The sequence below is a fragment of the Gekko japonicus genome, unplaced genomic scaffold (genome assembly GCF_001447785.1).
Source record: "Gekko japonicus isolate JY-2015 unplaced genomic scaffold, Gekko_japonicus_V1.1 scaffold2586, whole genome shotgun sequence".
Lineage (NCBI taxonomy): Eukaryota > Metazoa > Chordata > Lepidosauria > Squamata > Gekkonidae > Gekko > Gekko japonicus.
Window position 1 is genome coordinate 79,427 of NW_015166499.1, and position 24,885 is coordinate 104,311.

Genomic DNA, 24,885 nt, shown 5'->3' on the forward strand with positions numbered 1-24,885 from the left:
CGAAGCTAGAAGAACAGGTTTTGACGCCGCATGGTTGGATCTCTAAGGAATTGCCAGAAGCAGGGAGCAGCCTTGATGTAGATGAGCGTTCCACTTTTCCTCACACAGAAGTGAAATGTTGCCACGCACTCCTGCAGAGAAAGTGAAGCTCTGCACTTGGCAACAGTGGTATGGGAAGGGCAAAAATTGCCCCACTGCCCAAGCTTTGGGGCCAGACCATTGCAGGCAGGAAACCCACAAGGACAGCAAAGGCTTTGGATGCAATCCCAAGTCCACACACGCCCACCTAAACAGAGCATCGTGGAGGTTGTGGATGTGGCCATCTGTAAAGGACCAAAAGTTACAAAGTTAAGATTTGTGCTTCTTTTGAACACAGATCTCCCAAGTCAAAGCCCAGGATATGAAGCCGGACATGGAAGGAAAAAAGACTTGATCTAACACTTGTGCGGGTATAAAGCATATCTGTGTGCGCAAGTCAAGCCACTATTACAACCAAGACTGAGCTCAATACAGTGGTCTCCTGCCTACTTTCTGACTCTCTTGTTGAGGCTTATCCCCAAACAGACAGCGACTGGCCCTAAGACTACTGGCCAGAAGACCGGGATCCAAGCCACAGTCAAAGACCAACAAATGGGAGGTAAAAGCAAGGATGGAAGGAGGGAAGATGCTATCTTTGAACTGCTAGTTCGCCATAGGATTTCTTACACCCATCTGTTCCGATCCATGTCCAGCATGAAGCTGAATTACGTCCACCTTCTGGCTAGACCACCTCTTGTCCCCAGGCACAAGAGCTCTGGCACAAAAAGAGACTTTAAAAAAATCTAAAGCTGTTTTCTATGAGGCTATTTAAAAAAAAAAACCTGTATAGTCCTACAACATTATTTGGTCAAGGGAGCCATTTGGTGCTATTTTTGTTGACATCTTTGGATAACTGTCTAGCACTCGGTAGAACTTTTTCCGAAGAGCCACCCCCATCCGAAAGCGATAAACTTCAACAAACAGGCAACCATATAAAGGGCAAGTCTCAAGAAAGAGTTTCTGTGAACGGAGAGAGGAATTCCACTAACTGAGTACAATCATTTTCATTATTGGGGGGAGCCACCACTCTGCATTATTTATGAACAAAATGTTTATGGAGGGCATTCCAGAAACGGAAATAATAAATTTAATGATATTCAAGAAAGCCCTCTGCTTTGGCTAAAGGAGAGCGTACACGGCCAGAGAGGTCAGTTAAATGGTTCATCATATAACTATATCCCCACCTGTGTGACACATGTGAAAATCTCATCTGACCTACACTCTGCAGCATCACGGCACATTCTGGCATCTCTCCCTCCATCCTGTTTCTATTTTGCCTTTCTTCCAAGGAGCTCAGGGTGGCTTACATGGTTCCTTCCCTATCCACTTTATCATTGCAACAATCCTATGGGGCAGGTTCGGCAGAGAGCGACTGGCTCAAAGCCAGCCAGCAAGTTTCAGCACAGCAGTGCAGGGATCTGAACCAGGATCTCCCAGACACTAGTATGACATTCTAAACCACCATTCCAAACTGGCCACGATGTGCTGATACCTCCAAACATTCAAGAATAGAAAAAGAAATGCACGTCATGGGAACCAGAACAAATTATTTATGTGCAAACACTGGGGGGGGGGGGGGGGGAGGAGAGAACCATGCGTGTCAGATGCATAACAAACCTAAATAAATTGGAGCCAAGAAGTTTAAAACTTCCCGTGGAAAATGTCAGGTTTCCCTTCTTCATCCCTTCCCCCAACCACAAAAGGGCTAGAAAGTGAAGGGGAAACTAATTAGCACAGATCTCTGGAGATGTAAGACACTTAATGCCAGAAGAGTGGTTGTTCTCAGGTCAGACCCAGGGTCCACCCCATCTAGTCCATTTCTGAAAGAAGTGTTGCCCCACATGCTCAAGACAAGAGGCACTACACACCTGGCTACAGGAAGCACCAGTGAACTGTCTGAAAGGCCCTGGCTTTTAACAAGCCTGAGACCAGCCTCGCTGGAGCATGGTCTTCTGCAGGTGCCAAGCTGCAAGTCGGCAAAATCAACAACTGCCCGGGCAAGCACTTTCTCCACAGTGGCCCCCACCTTGTGGACTGGCCTGCCCAAGGAGGTCAGGAAGGCTCCCGCTCTCCTGGCTTTCTGCAAACCGTGCAGCCCTGAATCATTCAAGAAGGCTTTTCTATGCCGGCGACAGGGCAGCACTGCACAAAATGGCTTTACAAACTCGCTTGGACAAATTATTAAGGACTGTGTGGTCTATACTACTGTGTATAGTTTGCTGTAAATTGGGTCCTCTTATGGCTACCAGGATCAGGTGAGAAGGGGAAGCATGCATCTCCAGGAGAAGTGGTGTGGTAAGATGAAAAGCAGACAGGTGGAGGGAAGGCCAGGCTGGAAACTGAACAAGAATCATTTAATTTGCAACATTTAATTTCTCATTTTAGAACTGAAGCAATGCGTAAGTGTTAGAACGATACATTAAATGATGCAAAATCACATATACAAGTTTTTTTTAGACTTCTGGTTCATCCTACAACCCAAATTTTGTGTTATTGGTGACTGGATGTCCCAACTTGCTGACTGTATTGACTCGCTCTGCGCAATGCGCCTTAGTTCAAGTCTGAAAGGCAGACTAGAAACAACATAAAGAGGCAGACTTACTATGAGGGGGAAGAAGCTCAGCCAAATATGGATGAATATTTGTTGGAACAATGGAGCCCTCCCCCAGCACGCCCTAAATTTGTAAAGACAGAGTCAGACAGGCAACGTTTATCAGAACAGCAGCAAACACATTCTTGCCTTCTTCACACACACTGCAGGGAAACCTGGGTTCAGATCTGTTCTTGGTGAATAACAGAACCCTGGGCCCATAAATCTTAGCGTACCTAAGAGAGCCAATTTGGTGTAGTGCTTAAGTGCGCGGACTCTAATCTGGGAGAATCAGGTTTGATTCCCCACTCCTCCACTTGCACCTGCTGGATGACCTTGGGCAAGCCATAGTTCTGATAAGAGCTGTCCTTGAAAAAAGCAGTTTCTGTCAGAGCTGTCTCAGCCCCACCTACCTCACAGGGTGGCTGTTGTGGGGAGGGGAAGTGAAAGGAGTTTGTAAACCACTCTGAGACTCCTTTGGGTAGTGAAGGGTGGGGTATAAATCCAATCTCTTCTTCTTCTTCTACCTATCTTGTCAGAGTTATTATCAGAATCAGGGGGAGGAATCATGCATCCCATTTTGATCTCTTTGGAGGGAGGGCAAGTACTAGAAGTTAAGTTTGTTTTTTTAATTGGGGGGAAGTGCAAAATTGTACTAGCAATTTCTGTGTATCTGCAGACAGGAAAGTCTGGGTGGTGTACTAGCCACCCTAAACACTAAACAAAATGTGGCAGTGATGGCTACCAGGATCAGGTGAGAAGGGGAAGCATGCATCTCCAGGAGAAGTGGTGTGGTAAGATGAAAAGCAGACAGGTGGAGGGAAGGCCAGGCTGGAAACTGAACAAGAACACATGAAAGGAAAGGAAATTGCCTCTCTGCGCAAGTCCCTGTGAGTCCCCTCTTGTCAACTGCTATTCTTATAAACATGATGCTATAAAGGTTTTGTAAGGACACAGTTTTAAAACAGTTTTAAAACAGAAAACAAGGAAGAAATTTACAACTGAAAGCCCTTCTCAACAGCTGACACGATTTACCTATACTGTACTTGTCTTTGGTTTACCACCGTATATAATGTAAGGAAGATGTGTAGAGTGTCCTATTAGAGATTCCCACAGATAAACAACCATATAATGGGGAACAGGAAGCAATGTATTCCTCCAAAGACTCATGCAATAACCATTAGGGACTCTGGTAGATTCTCCGTTGATCAGTCCAACGTGCAAAACCACACACAGAAGACAGACAACAGTTAATGCCCTTTAAAGCACTTTCACTCTCCCATTTCCTGTAGTGCTTTCCTCACAGGTCATTCATACATAGCACTGAAAAATCTGAATCCAGCTCCAACTCATTCACCAACCATCCAAGAAGTGTACACTAGCAGAATATCACAAACAACACGTACTTACCAAGTCACAAAACTCGAACACCAGAAGACAGGGAATGGCTTCCACATACTGCCCAATACACTGGAGAACGTTTGGGTGCTGAAGATTGCTGTAAAGGAAGTGAAGGAGGAGGAGGAGGCTTTTAAGTCAAGAAGACACTGTTGCATCCCAGGGTAAGGAGCTGGGAAATCAAAAATGAACAAAGAAACCTAAGAATAGGATAGGCTCATGAGGGGACTTGTACCTCTCCTTTCTGGGAGATGTATCTCTACATCCAGGGGGGCACATTCATCTCAGCCACCCCCACTAAAGCCCAAACCAAATTCACCTGTAACGTGGTTTTTCTACACTAGCAATCTGCAACTTCTATCAAATCTAGTGCTATCGTAACACCTTTTCCAGCCATTTTCTTCACTTTATTGTTTGTTCATATACCAGTCTTGTGGCACCTTACATTTTTTTCATTTGTGTTCACTTTTATGGACCAGAGGCCCCTTTTTCAGATGCTATTAACTGATCCATTATATAGCATTTGAAGTCATGCTGGAATAAAACTGTTAGCCACTTTTATTTTGGCTGCAACACACTCCCGTGGCTCCCATGATCCACAAAAGGCACTGCAACACAGTTTGTTAAAAAAAAAATTGCTATTCGGCATGCCTTCCACAAGCTCAGGGCTGCAGTCGCAGTTATAAGATATATAATCACAATAAAGGAAAGCAATGCAAGACATACAAATCAATGCAGAAACATAGAAATAGAGAGCTGGAAGGGACCCCAAGGGTCATCTAAGTCCAACCCTCTGCACATAGCAGGAAATGTATAGCTGCTGTCAGGTTCCCAGTCAAATCACTCTCCACACACACTTTCGCAGTGAATGTTTTATTTAGAGATATGAGATGCTGTGGGTTCAAACTCTTTGTCAGGACTGATTTGCAAGGCAGGAAACAAAAGGTATAGATATAACCCCAAATTCCATCCATTCAACGTCAGCAATACTACAGTGGCTCTGAAAGATATACAACCACTATCTAGCCAGGAACAGTCTTACTCAAAGGACATTTCTCGTGAGAAAGATGTCTTGGGGCCCCTTAGGAAAATTACCAAGCAAGCCTCCCTAGTTCACTACACGCATTCACTCCCCCCCTCAGGAATGCAATGACAAGCGAGAGCAATGATAAAGGGATACAGAATGGATACAGAACAGAAGCAGAATACATCAGGTATCAGCCAGCCCATGCCAGATGCCAGAGTCTGACAGCTACCCCATACCCCCAGTGACCCCGCCCAGAGGAAGGCCAAAAACCTCCAGGATCCCTGGGCCAATCTGGCCTGAAAATTCCTTCCTGACCCCAAACTGGTGATTGGCATTACCTTGGCATTAGTCAAAGCCCAGCAACAAATAAATATACACTGCAAGAGATTTTTACAAACAACCGTGTTCTATTAGTAACTATCATACTATAAAGTGCTTAGTGGGCTATTGTTACATCCTTGTCAGGTACATGCATTCAATACATTCAGTTTAACAACTACCAGTCAATTATGCATCAGTATTTAAGAAGTCAAGCCCCCAACGGGAGTTTCCGGAATTGCAAGCCTGCTTCTACTTGCACAAAGTCTTCCAAAAGTGGGGGCAGGGACTTTCAATTGTATTCTGTTGATGCTTATTGCCGGTCCTACAAAAGACTTTTTAAAAGACATAATTCATAAGTATAAAAATTATACAATTTGTCAATATAGCTTGGCTTCATGACTTTTCTTACCACATTGTGCATTCAACACCTGTTAACAATTGGTGCATGTATTCCATAATTAAAGGGACGGTGTCATTAATCCACATTCCACTGAATGATTAAATGACCAGAGAACAAGGTGAATAGAATGCAGTCTTTGAGAATGACAGGAGCGCTCCGTCCATGAATCTTAGCTGCACAATGTGGTAAGAAAACTCATGAAGTCAAGCTTTTTTTTCTTTTTAAATACTTATGCATAATTGACTGGTAGTTGTTAAACTGAAAGTATTGAATACATGTACCTGACAAGGATGTAACAATAGCACACTAAGCACTTTATAGTACGATAGTTACTAATAGAACACGGTTGTTTGTAAAAATCTCTTGCAGTGTATATTTATTCATTGCTAGACTTCCATAACACTGCAGCTCGGGTTGCTACATTAGTCAAAGCCCAGCAGACTGAATTGGCAGCTAAGAAATCTATGTGGAAAAAGCCCCTCTAGAACAACGCACACAAGTTGTACCTGCCTTTTCAGAAGTAATTTAAGGGCAACCAGATCTCCTTCAGAAGACTATTCAGAGGCAGGGGAGCAGTGACTGAAACAGTGCCTACCCCTCACAGTAAACGTGTGAATTACTCTGGGAGAGGAGGGAACAGGCACAATTAGCAACATCTCCTGGATCAACCTTGAGAGGGCAAAAGGATTGGCACCAGGAGAGGTAGCTCTTACAGTATGGAAAGTTACAGGGTGCAAATGGCTTTCAGGACTGAAAAACAACAGATTTTCCAACTGAGCCTGACAGCCAATGAAAGCTCCTCCCGAAGTGTACGTTACTATTTTCCAGGATGCTTCCTGACATACCAAGGGCAGCCTCGTGTCGCTACGAACTACTGAGCTGCTACTCACAAGTATGGCTCTCCGTGCCTCAAAAACCGTTCTTGCTCCTTGGGATCAGCACTCGCTTTCAGCTCATTCACAATTACTCTTGTCACGCTGGTGCCTGTGTACACCTCGCCGAGCAGAACCTGAAACGCAGCATTGGAGAGTTTTTGATGATGTTTCTGAACTGCTGAAATCCAACAAAGGTCAACAGACAGTGCGTATCGAGGAGGATGTTAGGAGCTGCTTAACGGCTTGGTACCACCACCACCCCATGGGTGCAACAGACCTGAAACCAAAGCTCATCTAATTCAGGGGTCCCCAACCTTTGTGAGCTGGAAGGGACCTCTAGAACTCTGACACAGAGCGGTGGGCATAGCCACAAAATGGCTGCCACAAGACAGCTGCTGCATGAGGCAGCTTACTTGAGTCACGCAGAGAAAATCTGTGTGCTGCGACGGCAGCTGCTGCTAAGTCAATGCTTTTGAACATCTGCACTGTCACTCAAAAGCCCAGCTGGGCAAATGCCCCACCTGGCCCCACCCACCATCTAAAAGCACTTGATGGGCACCTGGAAAGCTGCTGGTGGACACGATGGAGCCCATGGGCACCATGTTGGGGACCCTTGATCTAGTTGTAAATTTTCAGGATCTGATCCAATTTATGAGTCCCTGCATATAACAACACACGTTCAGCCAACCAAGGAAAGCCCAGTTCCCTTCAAAGGCATAGAATCATAGAATGTTAGAGTTGGAAGGGTCCAACCCCCTGCACTCTGCAGGAGCATAGCCAAAAGATAGCCCTACAACAGCACTCTGCAGGAGACTTCATGTTAGCACATGATAGGAGAAAGGCAGACTATAATGAAGTATAAATACACAAATAAATGCTAGTCTTACAAAATAGCTACAAAAGCAAAACCTTCATTTAAATAGCAATTTGGGTAAATTTTTCACCTTCAAAGTGTTAAAACCAGGGGTCCTTTCCTGCAGGAGAGCACAGGAGCAGAGCTCCGGCAGTAAAGATCCCAGGGGGCGGGCACATGCAACAAGCCCCACCCCCTGCTCCCAGCAGCCCTCAGTCAGAGCAAGAAGCAGTCAGGTAAGTTGCAGAGCCCCCACCGCCCCCCCCAGTCCAAAACAGTCCAGTGGCACCTTTAAGACCAAGTTTTATTCAGGTACAAGCTCTTCCTCCTCTGCGAGGACAGATCTGCACATCCCCCCCCCCCACACACAGCTAGCAATCTAAAACAGTCCAGTGGAGCCTGAGCGGTGGGTGTTGCCTTCTGACATACTTCCGGTGATGTCAGGGGGTGTGCCATATGCAAATGAGTTATGCTAATGAGTTATGTTCATGAACTCCTGCACCTCTTTTTCTACGAAATGACCCCTAGTTAAAACTGTCCTGCAGTAGTTTCATGCTGGGGGCTTATTATGGGACCAGAAAAAACTATCACACACATGATTTGCTGTCTTGCTGTTTATGACTCCGGTTGCAAAAACAGTAAAGACAATAAATAAACACGCGCGATTTCCCTGCAAGACTTTTCAGAGATTTTGATTCCTGCGAAAAGGAACATCACCAGGCAGCAGCCCTGATTATTCCTGGGAGCGGAGACTGCATTCCTGGCGAGGTATATTTTCATATCTCTTTCACAAGAGGAAAAACACACACACAAAATAGAAACAGGAGAACAGCACTGTGGCAAACTAACAAACAAAAAAGCGTTTCCAGCAGTTGGACCTCAGCATTTTCAGTTTACAAGTATGCAAATAAAGAAGAGCCAGACCGAGTTTAATAAATAAACCGAGGGCCCCACCCTTTCTCTGCAGAAACAGTGCCCCCGTGCATGTGCGCATGTACATGCAGATGATAGTTACTGAGACACATGAGAGTCCCCCGCCCTTCCCTCTGCCCCCAGTCAAGGAAAGCAAGCTTGCATTCACTGCTGGGGAACGGGGCTGAGGTCTGTGCTATACAGATATGTCTGCACACTTGCACTGCAGCTGCGCAGGAAAAGATCATCTCTTTTAATTTTTAATGCTCTCTGCTTCCCCCAAAGCTGGCAGAGGCTCTGCTTCCCAAGAAGCACAGTGTTAAGACTCCAAGAATGACAAGTGCCTGGTGGATCACCGGACTTTGAGCGAGACTGGAAGAGAGCAGATTCAGCAGAGTGCTGCGCCTCTACCAGAGAAAACTAGAAGGCACAGGCATGCACGCTCCTGGTCAAAACAATGCTGCATTTCTCATCCGAGCCACACATTCCCATGCAGCGTGCACAGATTTTGAAACCCAACAGTATTGAACAGACTTGCACTTTAGAAACATTTTGGAGAGCTGAAGGGTAGCAATGGAAATATCTGAACTGTTGCTGTAAACACACGTTCTTTCAGAAAATACCAACCAAATACCTCGCGTGTGGGTGCTCATGTATGGGTGCACACACACACACACACGTATGTACACCTTGCAAAATTGTTTCTGCTACTGTTGCAATGGAAAATATTTTGAGAGGAGTAGATGAGCTAACCCCCCCCCAAACCTAGAACATTAAAGGCTTCTGACCTTTCCAAACCAACCATTTCCAATTTCTTGAATATAGTTTAGATTCTGACGTGCCACCTGAGACTTCGATTCCTCTGAAATTAAAAAACAAAAGGACAACATACTTATGAAAGAATAACCATTACTTCATTACTGAACTATTTCCTTTCTTTTTAGAGCCTTATACGAGTTCATTCAATTTCCATTTTAATATATTACGGTCCCCGACCAGATCCAGTTGACAAAAACAAACATTATTCAGGCATACAAATTAAAAACTCCAGTTAGATATAGAAATAGAAAATTTAACAAAAACCCTAAATAACATTATATCAAAAAGAGAAACATAGATTATAAAATACATAACATAGCATCATAGGTGACCATGTCTAAAATTTAAAACAAGGAATTTGAGAGGAACAAGAGCTATATAATAGACCTCTTGAAGGAAAGTAAGACAAGGCTCAAAGGGGCAGGACTGAAGTTTACTGTGCAATTTAATTGCCTGAGCACAAAATCTAGGAGTTAGCTTAATAACAACTGAAATTTCGTCTGCTAATAATTTATCTAAACATGTCTTGTCCAGTGTTCCCTCTAAGCTGATTTAGTGTGACACAGTTTTTTAGCCTCCAGCTCACACATTTTTATCTTAGCTCAGGAAGGATGGCTCCCGAGCAAACTAATTTATGCAGTTGCCAGATCACTCGCTCACCACTATAATGCCAGCAGCTCACAAAGTAAGATTTTTGCTCCAAAGACTCCACAGCTTAGAGGGAGCATTGGTCTTGTCTGCCCCTAACGCAGGTCTGTCTACAAGGGAAAAAATTATCTTATCCTGAATTTGTTTATAGATGGGGCAACGGAAAAAAACATGTCCCACTGTCTCCACCTTGGCTAGGAGGTAAGGGAAAATCCTCACTGATTATGCGATGTTCCTTTAACTCCCTTCCAAGATCATGGATGGCATGGCATTACATCTGGCCAGTATAAAAACCCTCCTCTAATCTAGAGTTTTAAGATACTGGGCCATTGACATGATGTATTTCATCTTCTCAGAGTCCCTGAAGACAGGAGACTTCATTAAGTCTTGCTGGTGTTCCATGTAACAGATCCTTTGCCTAACTGTGGATTTTGTTTGATCAACAGTCTGCAACAAAAGAGCACTCTGTGAAAGACCCATTCTTTCAAGGCTTCCCTCAAGTTCATTCAAGCACAAACCTAACATAAAGATGCCTTAGCACTATTGTTCCACTACAGCTGATGATCAGGACTGTCCACAACAGTACCATTTAACACAAAGCAAGTGACAAAACATTATCTCTATCCAGTTTTCAAGCTCAGACTCATGCCTTTCTTGAGGGAGTGAAGCAAAGAGCAGATTGGGGGGGGGGGGTTTGGCAGGGAAGGACAGACACTCTGGCTATCATTCCTAGATGGAGAGGGAAGAGAAGATGCAGAGCAAAAGTCCTCAAATTCAACCCCTGGCATCACCAGGCAGCAGGGTGGAAAGGCATCCTACTAAAACAGTCTCCATTGTTAAGCTATTTAGTGCTGTTTGCCAGGGTGCTGTTTTGTTGTTTGCTGCTTGTGGGTCTAATTTTGAGCCATGCTGGCTTACAAAATCTGCAATTTTTTCCTAAGCATTTTCTCTCCTCTGCTCCCCTCAAAGAAGCGATTTTGAGCAACACGCAGAAATATTCTACGTCTGTTTTTCAGTGGCACGGTACCTCCGTGCATATAATTAACTATTAATGGCACTGACCGGGGGTGGGGGTGGGGGTAACCCATCTAGTTAAAAATGAGCACAAAGTAAAAACCGCATAACTGGATCAGACCAGGATCCATATGGTCAAGCATTCCATCTTCAAACTGGCTGGCCAACCAGATGCCTCTGAAAATTCACAAGCTGGCTAGGAACAGCAAGAGCCACCCCCTCCTTGCCCTGGCATCTGTTGAGTGTAATGCACCATCAAGCCCCCCAGCTGACTTATGGCAACCCCGTAAGGCTTTCAAGGCAAGAGACATTCAGAGGCATCGCCTGCCTCTGGGTAGCAATCCTAGACTTCTTTGGTGGGCTCCCATCCCAGTACTAACCAGAGCCGACCCTGCTTAGATTCTGAGATCTGACCAGAGCAGGCCAGCCTGGGCTGTCCCGATCAGGCCCCCGGTATTTAGCACTGAAATACGCAGCCACAAAACAAAGCAGCTTCATTCAGCTAATGTGGCTAGTTGCTGCTGACAGACCTATCCCCCATGAGTTTACCTAATCCTTTTCTGGGGGGGGGGGGGGGGGGGGCAGGACTGTCATGTTACATGCAAATCCATCCTAAGCCTTTGCAAAAATTTAAGATTAATTTCAGACTCTCGCTGTGGCAGGAAGACGCTCAAGCCTCAGCCAAGTAACGGATGCAGGCTTAGAGGCTCCATCTTCTGATTTCCCAAACGAGAGCCAAACGAAGGCTATTTTTACCAAGGTTCACAGCTCCTATTTAAAATCTTTTCAGAAGCAAGATTAAGAAAGATCAGCCCATACTGGGAATAGCATTCTGTGGGAGACTGAGAAATTAACAAGAAAAACATTGGGGGGGGGGGCAGAACCTCTGATGAAATGGCAGAGAAGAGGAAAGCACAAGACAAGAAAGCACTATTTTTAAAAGCCAATATGTCGAAAGACAATACATTTGCCAAAAGGCACACTGGGAGCTGTTTAAAATGCAACTTTGAAGGACTGCATCGTAAGAACTGCACGCAAGATATTAGCAGGCTAAAAGGACCCCTCCGGGAGGCACGGCAACTGTGCTCTCGATTTGCTTAACAGCTATCGGGAGGAGGGGGAGGGAAGGCAGCACAGTGTAGCCCCATCTCATCAGACCTCAGAAGCTAAGCAGGGCGGGTACTTGGAAAGGAGGTTACCAAGGAAGCCTCTGCAGAGGAAAGCAATGGCAAATTACCCCTCCTTCTCTCTTGCCTTGAAAGCCCCTTGCTGGGGTCGCCATAACTCAGCTGCGACTTGATGGCACTTCACAGACACACATCATGAGGCGGAGCTCCATTCATGGGACCAAACATTAGAGGACGGGCTGGGAATAGGAGGTGGGGGGAGGGGAGAGACACATCTTGTCAACCAGGGAGATCTTACCCGTAGGAAGCTGGAACTGTGATGCAGGCGGCAGAGAAACGCTTGGAACCGAAAGTACGAACACTTCTGCTGGAGACTGAACAGATGGCGTGTCTTCTGCTGGTGGGGTAAAGTCTATTTCATCATCAAAGTTGTCTTCAAATTCCTATAAAAAGCAAAAAGAGCAACAAAACTAAAAGGATTGTTCCTTACTCCGAAACTCAGATGGGTTTAATATTTTATACCACTCACAAAATCTGGTCCCTATTCTCGGTTAAACCGATACTTAGATTGGGGATATCCAAGATTCCCAGGTACAAAGTTTTTAAGTGCTACAGCTCTGCAATCTCAGCAGACGCTATTTCCCTGTAGGGCCAATGAGAGAACGAACCCCATTAGCTTGCAGAAAAACAGCAGAGAGTACAAAGCAGCCCATCTTACCCCAGGACCTCTTCCAAAGGGTTCTGTATGCACATTTCCTCCACCCAGCTACATTTCCACCACCATCGCCATGAGAGGGAGGGAAGGAATTATTTGGGTAGTTCAATGTTTATTGTCACCGCTGGCCATGATAACAGCAGTCACTGTGGTCTGTTTTTAAGATGTCTTTTAATCTCTTGCTTCTTTTTTTATGAAGAATACATATGGTTAAACACCGGGGTATATAAACATTTGTAATGAATCATCTCCCCTTAGCCAACATCAGGAGGACAGTCTGTTTGCCAACAGTATGGTCACGGGCATTCTCTGTGGTGGGTCCTTCCTCTGGAATGGCCTGCCAGGGTGGATGCAGTGGTGGATCTTTTGCTTGCCATTCTGGTCAGAGCACCATTGTTGCCACGCAAGCCTATCAATGTGTTTTTATGAACTGTATGGACTGTGCAAAGGGACTGTATAACATGGAGACCTGGGAATACCTGTTGAGACTGCACACCTGAAAGAGGGACACCTTCCTTTAGCATTGCTGCTACAATCATGGTCCAGAGTCACCAGCCATCTCGCCTGCTCTGAGATGAAGCAGTTCCATAAGCCTGCACAAAGCCTCAGGTGCCATGCCATGGAAAAACATGAGGACAGAGAACTCCAGACACCATTAGGAGGTTCTTCAAGCACATGTAGGCAACACCCCCCCCCACAAACCTGCCAAGCTGCACGCAGCTCTGTGACTCCAATAATAGTTGCTTAGCACCTAATTGCTCAACCATCAGCAAGCCAGCTAGGGCCATCAAGAGACAATAGCCCTAGCCTGATGATTTAATCACTCTTCATCCAGGTGCCAGTCCCCAGCCTAAGTTTCTAGATCTCAATATTGACCACTCCTTAGTGGTCCCCTCTTCCAGCCAGCCAATAGTATGTTTTATGGGACGGACTAACAGGTGTCACGGGGGGGGGGGGATGTGGCCAGCTCAACCAGCCCCCCCACCTTATAAAAGATGCTGACCGACCACATGGTCTCTCTCTCTCCCTCTCAACTACCCCTATTGAAGCTTTAACCCTTGTATGTCCAGCTTGCTATCCATATACCCTACCTCCATCTTTAAACTCTAGTCTGCAGCTAGTCCACGTGGTTCTGCCAGTTCAGAGCACATGTTCCCCATCTTCTATTTCTAAACCCCTCTATTCTTCCATTGGAACGTCTCAATCAATGAGGACAGGTAAATATCACCCAACCAATAAATATCCTGCTCATGCAAACGTGATAATTATCTATCTTTTTATTCCTAGTATAAGTATAAACGTGTGTGTGCTTGTGTAGTGTTTGAATGATATATATCCTCCAGTAAAAAGACATTATATTATACTGAATACAGTCTCCGTGTCTGTTCTGACACCTATAGCAAAGGTGGGACTTCTGTATAGATTGGTGTGAACCCTAATTTGCCTATTGACAATTAATAATCATAACCTCCCCTAGATTAATTGAGAATTTAAGGCAATTTGGCTAACACCATTGGTGGGAGGTACACTGTCTTTCACTTTTTTAAACTGCACTGGTTTTCAACCGTCCTTCATTGTATACTGGTTTTTACTTGTTAGACACTTACAGTGCTTTGCTGCTTCATTAGCCTTGGGTTTGCAGAGATACAAGTGTTTTTAATATATAAAAACACAAACACCAGGAGCAGAACAAGTCGAAATATTTTTTATCAATAAACAGTCCCAAAACTAATAAGAGCTTTTTACTTTGGCAAGAATGAATGTTCTTCCCTCAGAGGTTTTGGAGGGCAGATATAATAGAGCATCATACTCTAATAGAACATGCAGATGCCCGTATGATAAAAATGAAACCATTGAACATGGGATTATGGAGAGCCCTATTTTCAACGAGTTGAGGGCTAATTTAGTCACCCCTTTACTTAAAGATACAGAATTGCTAAATGTGCAAGCCCAGGTGTCCTGGCCACGGTCGGATACAAATGCCTTTCACTGGCAAAATTCATAGGCGCAATAATCAAATATATGAGAAATAATACTGAGTAAGGTCTTTTAACATATTTTTTGGTTCTGATTTCTGCTTAAGATGATAGCTGTATGAGCAGTTCTAGATACATAGAATAAAAAAACAAAACACCAGAAGCAGAACAAAATTGGGAAAAGTTCATCCTTAGACCCAAAACCTCCTGGGGTACAGCACTGGCTGCCTCATGGCCCTCTTGCTTCTCCTACAGTAAAAAGGGGGCAGGCCGTTTATGTCCAAGAGGAGGAGACACTGAGCTCAGCTCCATGGAGACACACACACTCTCTCTTTTGGCAAAATGGCCCAATTTGCTGCTCAAAGGGTTAACTTCGTCAAAGTTTCACAGATGCCTACTTGCGTATATCTTTAATTAAAAATGCGAGAAGTGGAGAAAAGGGACATTTCCCCCCCAAAACGCAAGCTCCCATCAGGTCATAGAAATGAACAGCTCAAAATAGCTTTTTTAAAAAACAATGTTTTACACCAACCTTTGACAGCACCGCAAGCTTATTCACACATTACACTGCACGTGACAACAAGCTGCAAACAATTCTTTAAGATCTTTGGTTCCAGTTTTTGTAAATTGCATGAATTTGCACAGGTAAGCTCTTCAGAACCAGCTGCAACCTGTTATCGTCATGTGTATATGACACAGCGGCAGTAATAATATGAGTTGCATTGTTCTCCTGATCTGGGCAAAGTCCTTCCTTCTTCCCTCATAAGGGAAGCCTGTCTTGGGCTAGAATGCACACTGGTCTATATTGCAAGGAAGCGAAGCATAAGCCGTGACCTACCCCAACAAGAGATTAATTTTAGCGTAATAGGGGAAACCCTCTCTGCCTTCAGCACGCTGGCTAAAATCAATGAACTGTGCATACCACCCAACCACGTCTACTTGGTTTGGATGGCTTCCTGCATCTTGCAGACACAGGGAAATTGTTAAGCATATAGCAGGCTATAATAAGCCCCACAGGTCCATGCATAATGGAAGTATCACACCCACATTGCCATCTCTGGACAAGACAGCACTGAACTCACAAACAGGACTTTGGAAGTGGAAAGTGTCATCAAGTCACAGTCAATTTATGGCAACCTTGGAGAGTTTTCAAAGCAAAAGACATTCAGACCTGGTTTACCATTGCCTGCCTCTGCTAGTGACCCTGGACTACCTTCGTGGTCCCCCATCCAAGCACTAGCCAGAGCTGACCCTGCTCAGTTTCCAAGATTTGATGAGAACGGGCTAGCCTGGGCCATCCAGGTAGAGGCAAGACTTAAAATTACCCTGTAAAGGGAGATTTGTTTCCTCTGCAAAGAATCACATATGGACAATATTGCATAGGAGGGGAAAACGCATATTTTGCAAGGAGATCTGCCAACAGGACACTTGGTCTGGGATTCAAAGAGACAAGTGCACGGTATGCAATCACTGAAGACCATGAAAGCAGGAAGGAACCAGACACCACAACGCCAGACCAGAATCCATTTGAAGAATTCCCTCAGTTACAAAAGCTGTTTGCCATACAGCAGACAAGTCCCCTGGTTTGGAAATACCAGCTTCGAACTAATCACAGCTTTTTATCTTGGCCTTGATTCTCGCTGAGCCCTGCTCAGATCTTTCCTGCCCAACTCGCGCAGCATTTCTGATCAAAGCTTTCCACCTGCATTCCTCTGTAAAAGGGGAGGGGGGGGGAGTGGAGGAGAAAAGTTGTATCGGAATGATCCCCCTTATTGTTCCCTGGGCACATGACAGAACGTTGTCAAGACTCTCTCCCACACAGGAAGTGTCAGCTTTCGGTGAGGTTTAAGTTACACAGCTGCAGCTGGAAGGAAAGGAGAATGAATACCCTTTGGGGTGTTATCAACAGCAATGCCAGCAGAAATCCACTAATAAAAGGCATCTTTTCAAGTTCGCCAATCTCTACTATGTTTGACTAGACAGCTGCCAAAACAATATCCTGTTTGTCTCATTCTTTACATTCCAAAATTCCAAAACAAACTGTATGTTGCAGATCCCATCCTCTGGGTGTGTATTACAATATGGGATCCAAGAGAATAGTATTTTTTATAATAACTACTGATTAAGAAGTCTCAGCCTTTCCCAGCTATTACAAAGACTGCTTTATTAACTGAGTCCACAGAGGGTTTAAAAAAATCAATAAGGCAATTTCTTCAATGTAAAAGGGTGGCATTTTTTTCATTTATTTAAATCTTTTCATTCTAACATTTACAACAAAGCTCAGACCTTGAATATAACTTTGTTGGTCTTAAAGGTGCCAATGGACTCAAACTTTGTTCCAGCACATAACAAAGATAGCCTTCCATATCTGTAAGTCTGACTCATCACAGCAGATCCCAGCAAGATTTGCCAGAGTGGTATGCAATGTTCCCTCTAAGCTGTGGAGTCTTGTGAGCAAAAATTCTATTTTGTGAGTTACTGGCATTAAAGTTGTGGGCGAGCGATTTGGCTGTTGCATAAATTAGTTTGCTCCAGAGCCATCCTTCCTGAGCTAAGACGAAAATGTGTGAGCTGGTGGCTAAAAAACTGTGAGCTAGCTCACACTAACTCAGCTTAGAGGGAACATTGGTGGTATGGTGGTTAGAGGGCTGGACTAGGATCTGGGAGAGCCAAGTTCGAATCTCCACTTGGCCATGGAAGCCTGCTTGGTGACCTTGGACCAGTCACTCTCTCTCTCTCTCTGTCTAACCTACCCGGCAGGGTTGCTGTGAGGATAATATGGAGGAAGAGAGCGATGTATGCATCCCTTAGCTCCCTAGAGGAAGTGCAGGATAAATATGTACTAAAGTGCAGGATAAAAATGTACTAAAATAAATCATTCTCCCATTTACTTTCAAAGTACAAGAAAAATACATTGCTTGAACCAGCACTGCTCATCTGTTGCCTTGAAAACCCCACGAGTTGGTTACAACTCGACAGCACATTTTTATCACCCCTTAGTTTGTCCATTTTTAGTTACCTCAAAAATATAAATCAAGCAAAAGGAAACATCTGTTGCTCATTAGAACCATAATCCACTCCAGAGGTAGCTCAAAATCTGGTAGCTATAGGGAAACCTTAAGTTAAAATAACAACAACAACAAAATAGCTCAAACTGGTCTAATGAAAACCATCAGACAGTGAAGAGGGAATTATGTACGTAATGATCAGACACCAGACAAGAGGCATAGTGCTTTTCCTACCTCTTGTAACTCACCTTGAAGTTTATCTCTTGATCTTTACAACAGGATACACAGTTCACGGACAGTAGCACCAGCACCACGAGGGTGCAGAAAGAAAGAATCACTAACGAGAACGGAACTTCAACTCCTGATGCTGATGCTGCTGCTTCCCCTAGAAATGAGCAGACAGTGGGCAGAAATAAATACAATTCTATAAATGCAAAGAACTCACTTTGCCTACCCTTCAAATTATTTACCTTTACAGTGAAACCCAGCTTTACTGAAATAAGTAGGCTTTTTAAAAATCCCAACCTTGCTCCAAGGAGCTCAGAGGGACACATGTCCCCCTTTATCTTCACAACAACTCTATGAGGTAGGCTAGGTTGAGCAAGACGCTAGCCCAAGGTCACTCAGTGCACTCCACTGGCAGAGTGGGGGATAAGAATACAAGATATCCTTAAGCTGAAGTGTGGCACTAACCACATTGGCAAATATACCTGTAGATCAGTGAAATCATGCATCTTTGAGACAAAGATGGGGAAACTAGCTACCAGTTTTCCACCCCTTTTAAGGACCAGGCAGAAAACTTTGCCAGGAGGTGTTGGGCATCTCGCAGGCCATGTTTATCCTCTAGAATGCCTCTCCTCCACTCTACCCTAGAGATAACATACAACAGCTTCCACGTTTTCCCATATACATTTCTGGACAATGAAAATGGTATTTAATAAGGATCGACAAAATCTAGCTTAGATGGATTTTAAGCAAAATCTCTTGGTTATAACAACAAAAGAAACTCCAGAATCAGAGGCAGTATAGCGACAATTATCGGCTGCTGCGTATGGTCAATAAGCAGGGAGGGGACTGGCCATTTAACTTACAGGGAATCTTCCTAGGAGGGCCACTAGTGGACCAGAGCAAGCAGAGTCAAGTCCCAGCAACTCAGGGATTTCTTGGCTCAGACTGTTCAACAGCAATGTTTGCCAAGCAGGTAAGGCAGAGAACTCATTCAAGAATTAGACCAGGGCCCCTTTGGAAGGCTGAAACAGGGTGGTGGGTGTGACAACAAAATGGCTGCTACAGGAGGCAGAGCCAACCACAAAACGTCAGGGAGCGAGGTTATGCACTGCTCTCACAGTGACTCTTCCACATTAAAGGCAGAAGCCGTGTTTAACAGGAAACCTTTTAATTTGCACAGCCGATCAGAAGCCCTGCTAGGCACAAGCCCCATCTGGCCCTTCCCACATTCTAAGAACCCTTGGTGGGCACAAGGAAAGGTGTTATCGGTCAATCTAAGCTCCACAGTGTTGTGAACAAAAAATTCTACCTCGTGAGCGAAAAAAGCTAGTAGCATTAAAGTTATGAACAAATCTACATTTGACTACTGTGTAAATTATTTTTAAAAGATTATTTCCATAACCTTGTAAAAATTTCAGAACGAATCCTTTTAAACTATATCTTAAGAATAATTTAAACATTATAACAGAAAACAGAATCAAGCCAAATTTCATTAAACAAAATGTCCTCTACAGGGGTAGACGAGGCCTCTGGAGAACAGGTCTACCTGCCCCTTTCCACAATATGGGGAGACCTGGACTCCAGAGAACAGGTCTACCCACCTAAGGCTGCGGTCACACGGAACAGAAGCCACACAAGTGAGACGGAAAACAGGCGGAGTTTCCGGGCGCGATCTCACCAGCACATCTGGGAAGCGTAGCACTCCCGTGGCTCAACCGAGGCTTCCAGCCGAAACTGCGTAGCAAAAAACTAGTACCTCGGAGGTACTAGTTTCCGGAAACTGCGGGGCAAGGGCGGGCGTCTGATTGCGTTTCCGGTGGCATCCGGCGCCTGCCCATGTCCCCTTGCAAATAAGGTGTGGTTTTTTTGTCCAAGTCTCTGTGGATGCGCACACGCACCCAACGGAGCATGCGCATTTGTCGTGTACACACACAAAAAACAGTTTGCCGCGGCGCGCGCTTCTTCATTGCGCGCCGGCTTGTCCTGTGATCAGCACCTCTCCCTTGGCATGGAACCTCCACGGTACCTCCACAGGACTTCCACGGGAGGTCTGATCGCGTAACTGCGCAGTAGTTTGCCCCAGGGCAAACAGCCACGCTTCTCCCCCGCAGTTTCCTGCCCGTTTGACCGGGGCCATAGTCTATTATACTGGTTGACCTGTCCTCCAGAGAACAGGTCAGCCTTCCCTTTTCCACTATATTGGTAGACCTGTCCTCTGAAGAACAGGTCTACCTGCCCTGGTCTACTATATTGGTAGGCCTATCCTCCAGAGAATCGGTCTACCCACCCCTTTCCACTATAAGGTAGACCTGGACTTTGGAAAACCCCAGTCCACTGTATTTGTAGACCTGGCCTTGGACCGGCACCCTGTGCTGACCCTTAGAAAACATACCAGCACTTTGGGGAGAGGGGACTCGTGCAGTCTACTTTGGGGGGGGGGGGTTAGTGAAATATGAGAACCAGCATTACACACAAAGTATAACAGACGTGAAACAATCACTGTCAGAACCCTGCCTAACTTAACAAACAGGAAGTTGCTTAAATGTTTTTACCCTGCCCAAACTACTTATTTATTCAAATATTTATATCTCACTTTTCCCTGTGACTAAAGACAGCTTACAAACAATAGCGAAAAGCATAATAGGGGTGTGCAAAAAAAATCATTTTTTTCTTGCTCAGTTATCACCCATAGGTACCATTATAGTCAATGGGCCCCATAGGCTATAATGGAAAATCAATCCAGGGGTATCTGGGGCTGGGGGGGGCCCTGCTTTTTGAGGAAGAAGTATCAAATTTGTGGCAAAGGCCTCCTTAAAAACTCCTCAAAGTTTCAAAAAGGTTGGCCAATAGGTACAATGTCAGAGCCCCCCGGCATACAAATGCCGAAGCCCATCAAGATATAGAGAGAAATGGTTTCTGGCAAAAGTTCAGGACTCCCGAAGAATTGCAAGGGGAGGAGGAACAAGTCTGAAGCTCCCACCCCCAACACAAACACACACACACACACACTAGTATTATATAGGCTCTTGAGATTCAGGTAAACTAGTTTCCCCCCCCCCTGCTTCTTACATTTAACAAGCTCTCAACATTCCATGCCTCTTTGACTATGCTCAGTTCTTACCAGTTTTGTTTTGTTGTTTTTTTTTTTTTGGGGGGGACACTGACTGTAAATTAAACAAAGCCATATTTTTGGCATACCTTGGAAGTTCCCAGAGTACATAAAGAGCCCTACATTGTCTGCAGGTGTCTTTATTTTGGTATTTTAAAAATTGTCTTTGTTATTAGATATAGTGAGGTTCTGACTCCTAGAGCAGGCAGCTTAACCCACTCTTCTTCCAAAGGTACTGAGCCTAAGATATGCAGTCAACTGAATGCTCAGCTTCCTCTTTGGCCATGATCAAACAGTACCTCATATATGGGCATACATGTCATGGTACTGATGCAATTATGCCATTGCACCGTCCTTTAAAAAGACAATTTAATGGCTCCTGTACACCCTATAATCCTGTTATGGGAACGTCTTACAACAGGAGCATTTGTATTTCACTCATCCAAGTAGTAAGATCACATTTTGGGTGGGGTTTTTTCTGACAGATGATACTACTATGAAGGCATACATGGTATGCATTAACCTAAGAACAACTGTGATCTGGATGGCCCAAGCTAGCCCAATATCATCAGATCTCAGAAGCTAAGGAGGGTCTGCCCCAGTTAATATTTGGGTGGGACAACACCAAGGAAGTCCAGGGTTGCAATGCAGAAGCAGGCAATGGGAAACCACCTCTGAACGTCTCTTGCCTTGAAAACCCTACAGGGTCACCATAAGTTGCCTGCGTCTTGATGGCACTTTACACAAGAACGAGAAAACATTCTTGCACACAAGTTAAGCTATTGCTAATAACTACTTCCATGCACAGGAACATAAATGCTCAACTCTCAATGATGAGTTAACTACCTTTTACAAAACAATTATAGCATATTCATGATGACTTACTGTCACGAGCAACTACCCTATTATGCAAATTGTCCTTTGGGAGTCAAGAGAATGAATTTAGGAAGCTTGCGCTTCTGAGTTGGAAGAAGAAGCTGCAGTGATGACAGTGCCTATGTGCAGAATGCATCTCCAAGAACACACTGAACCAGCCCCCAAAGAAACAAATAATCCAAGTACTCTGGCTAAACAAGCAAAGCCAGAAATTAACCAGGGAAAGAATAGGGGAGGGAAGAATGTGCCGTAATTAAAATCTTATTCAGTAAGGGACTGGCAGGGAGAATGCTGCCGAGTGACTAGGCCTCTCCCTTAACAAACAAAAGCACCACAGCTTTTACATCCTCCTCTAATACTGACTCCATGTTAGATCTTCGTGTGAGCTATATCACCTTGCGTGGCAAGGACCGCCTTCACGAAATCCCCACCCAGAGACAATCATCCTGCCAGCCAATAAGGACACGAAATATGAAAGAACAGCACAGGTTAACAGATCACAACAGAGCAGAGCTGGTCAGTTTTTGTGAATTCTTGCACTTGTACACTCCAGCTTGCAAGGAATTTCTGCCCACCTTCTTATCAGTTGCACCACTGAACTGCTACTCCCCACAGCTCCTATACTCCCCCCCCCCTTCAACTACTGCTCTCCCTCTCATGCTGTGCTTCTCTTCATTGCTGCTGCCCTCCCCCCACCCCATGTGAGTTATACAGCATGGGGACCAGGCGGCCAAGACAACTTCCAAACCTGCCAAAATACTGCATCATGGGATGCCATAATAAATATTATTACAAGCCAGTGAATATGCAAGGGAAGGAGCCTATACAGGACACAAACATTTAACTAGACAAATGCCAAACATTATCTCTGGAAAAAAATTATGGACACATGTAACACGTAATATCATGAGGATCTCGTATCACCTTCCTATGACAATTATATTCTTCAGGACATAAATGAAGACATTTCCTGCTGGAAACCTGTGACAGCTTTCTCCCCTGTGCTTAGCGATGACTCAAAGACTTAATATAACTATTCTTAAAAATAGAAAATGGTTTGATAATTAAAGTCAGTTTGAAACAGCTCCAAAAAGAATGAGGTACGGGATTTTAGTCAGAGAGAAGGAGAGAGAATTCAAAAGAACTTTCAACTGACATTATAGAAGTGATAAAGATGAAAATCAACATCTTTATTCCAATAGCAAAGTCAGCCAATCTTTGGATACTTAAATCCGGTGACTGAAGCTGTGAACTGAACAGATGAGTTTTCTACAAAGCTGAAAAGGGCTCCAAGTGTGCAGGAAAATGTGAAATCTAAAAAAAAAAACACATCACACATTGAGGACTGTAAAAAAATCTGAAAATGATAGGAGCACCTGTAGCTTTAAGCAACAGATTCCCTCAGTGGCTGTTGCTAGGTGACCACAGTATTCCAGGGTGGGTTCCGTCAGTAAAAGGCAGGGGGAGGAGGCAGGGTCTTTTCCTGGCCTATTTTGGCCTTTCAGGGAGGGCACCTTGGAGTCAGGCCTGACTAGGGTTGCCAGCTCCAAGTTGGGAAGTTCCTGGAGATTTTGCCGTGGAGTCTGAAAAGGGCAGGCTTTGGGGAAGGGAGAAGCCTCAGCCAGATATAATGCCACAAAGTCCACCTTCCAAACCAGGCATCTCCCTCCAGGGGAACTAATGTTGCCAGCGTCCAGGTGAGGGCTGGAGATAACCTGGAAATTACAATTGCTCTCCAGATCACAGATGTCAGTTGCCCTGGAGAAAATGGCTGCTTTGGAGAGTGGAGCATTATACTCTACTGAGGTCGATTCCCTCCCCAAACTTCACCCTCCCAAGGTCCACCCCCAAATCTCCAGGAATTTCCCAGTCTGGAGCTGGTAACCCTAAGAAGAACTGATCTGTGTAGCTGGGAGATTCGTTGTGATTCCTGGAGAACTGCTGCCACTGCTGCTGGGGGGGGGGGAGCAAGTGGGCAGCTGGGAGAATGATGGATACAGAAAGTGTGATGAGGTGGGGCAGAAAGTCGTGCAAGTGACCTTCAGCAAATACCTTCCCCCAGGATGCCTGGATTAAGCTCCCAGTCCTGAAGCCAGCAGGAGAAAAGACAGCAGCCAGGCACCCCCTCCCACTATGCCTGGACCCAACTCAGGCTAAGAGTTCCCTTCCTTGCAACTGTAAAGTGTATCCTGGGGGCCAGATGCACCTCCCTTTTTTATTTACATAAAGAAAGTCTACGCTTCCTTTAAAAACAATTATACCCAAGGCAGTTTACATTTATTTATTTATTTACGTTTATAGCCCGCCCTTCCCGCTAGTGGGCTCAGGGCGGGTAACAACATTTCATTTATATAAATACTAGGAATAAGGCCCATTGTGGAAATAAATACAATGAGCATTAGAAAGAGGCTCTGGGAGAGTGCCAAGGCTGTGGGCACTCAGAATCAATTTGCCATGGCAACCTCAGCAGGGTATAAGGACACAGAGTCCACCATTTTCTTCAGGGCAACGGATCAATGCCATCTGGAGAGCAGTTGTAATTCTGAGTGATCCCCAGCCCCCACCTGGAGACTGGCAACAGTGGTTCCCCATTACAGAATGGCTAGTTTGGAGGGCAGAGTCTATGGCATTGTACCTGTCTGAGGCCCCACTCCTCCTCAAACCTCACCCTCTACAGCCTCCATCTCTCAAATCTCCAGGATTTTCCCATCTGGAGTTGGCAACCTTATCTACTTCCCAGCCAAGCATCAACCTACATTTCCCCCTCATTGATCAGCTATCCATCTTCCCCCCACCAGCAGCCCCCACTTTGCTCTGAAGCCCTGACTGCCTCATATCTGTGGCAGTAATGGGGTGACTGCTGGCACCTTTTCCTATCCTTTTTTGCCATGTGGTATTCTGCTTGTGGTGT

At 44.9% G+C, this 24,885-nt stretch overlaps 1 protein-coding gene across 1 annotated transcript in view; it reads right to left on the bottom strand.

Moving 5' to 3' along the window:
* Window positions 1-24,885, bottom strand: part of LMTK2 (lemur tyrosine kinase 2) — a 67,896-nt gene that overhangs the window by 28,689 nt on the left and 14,322 nt on the right. Inside the window, exons 2-6 of the mRNA XM_015412221.1 lie at window positions 18,010-18,146; window positions 12,361-12,505; window positions 9,243-9,316; window positions 6,705-6,823; window positions 4,079-4,166 (exon numbers count right to left, since the gene is read on the bottom strand). Coding sequence (XP_015267707.1) covers window positions 4,079-4,166; window positions 6,705-6,823; window positions 9,243-9,316; window positions 12,361-12,505; window positions 18,010-18,146 — 563 coding nt within the window. The remainder of the gene's footprint in view (window positions 1-4,078; window positions 4,167-6,704; window positions 6,824-9,242; window positions 9,317-12,360; window positions 12,506-18,009; window positions 18,147-24,885) is intronic.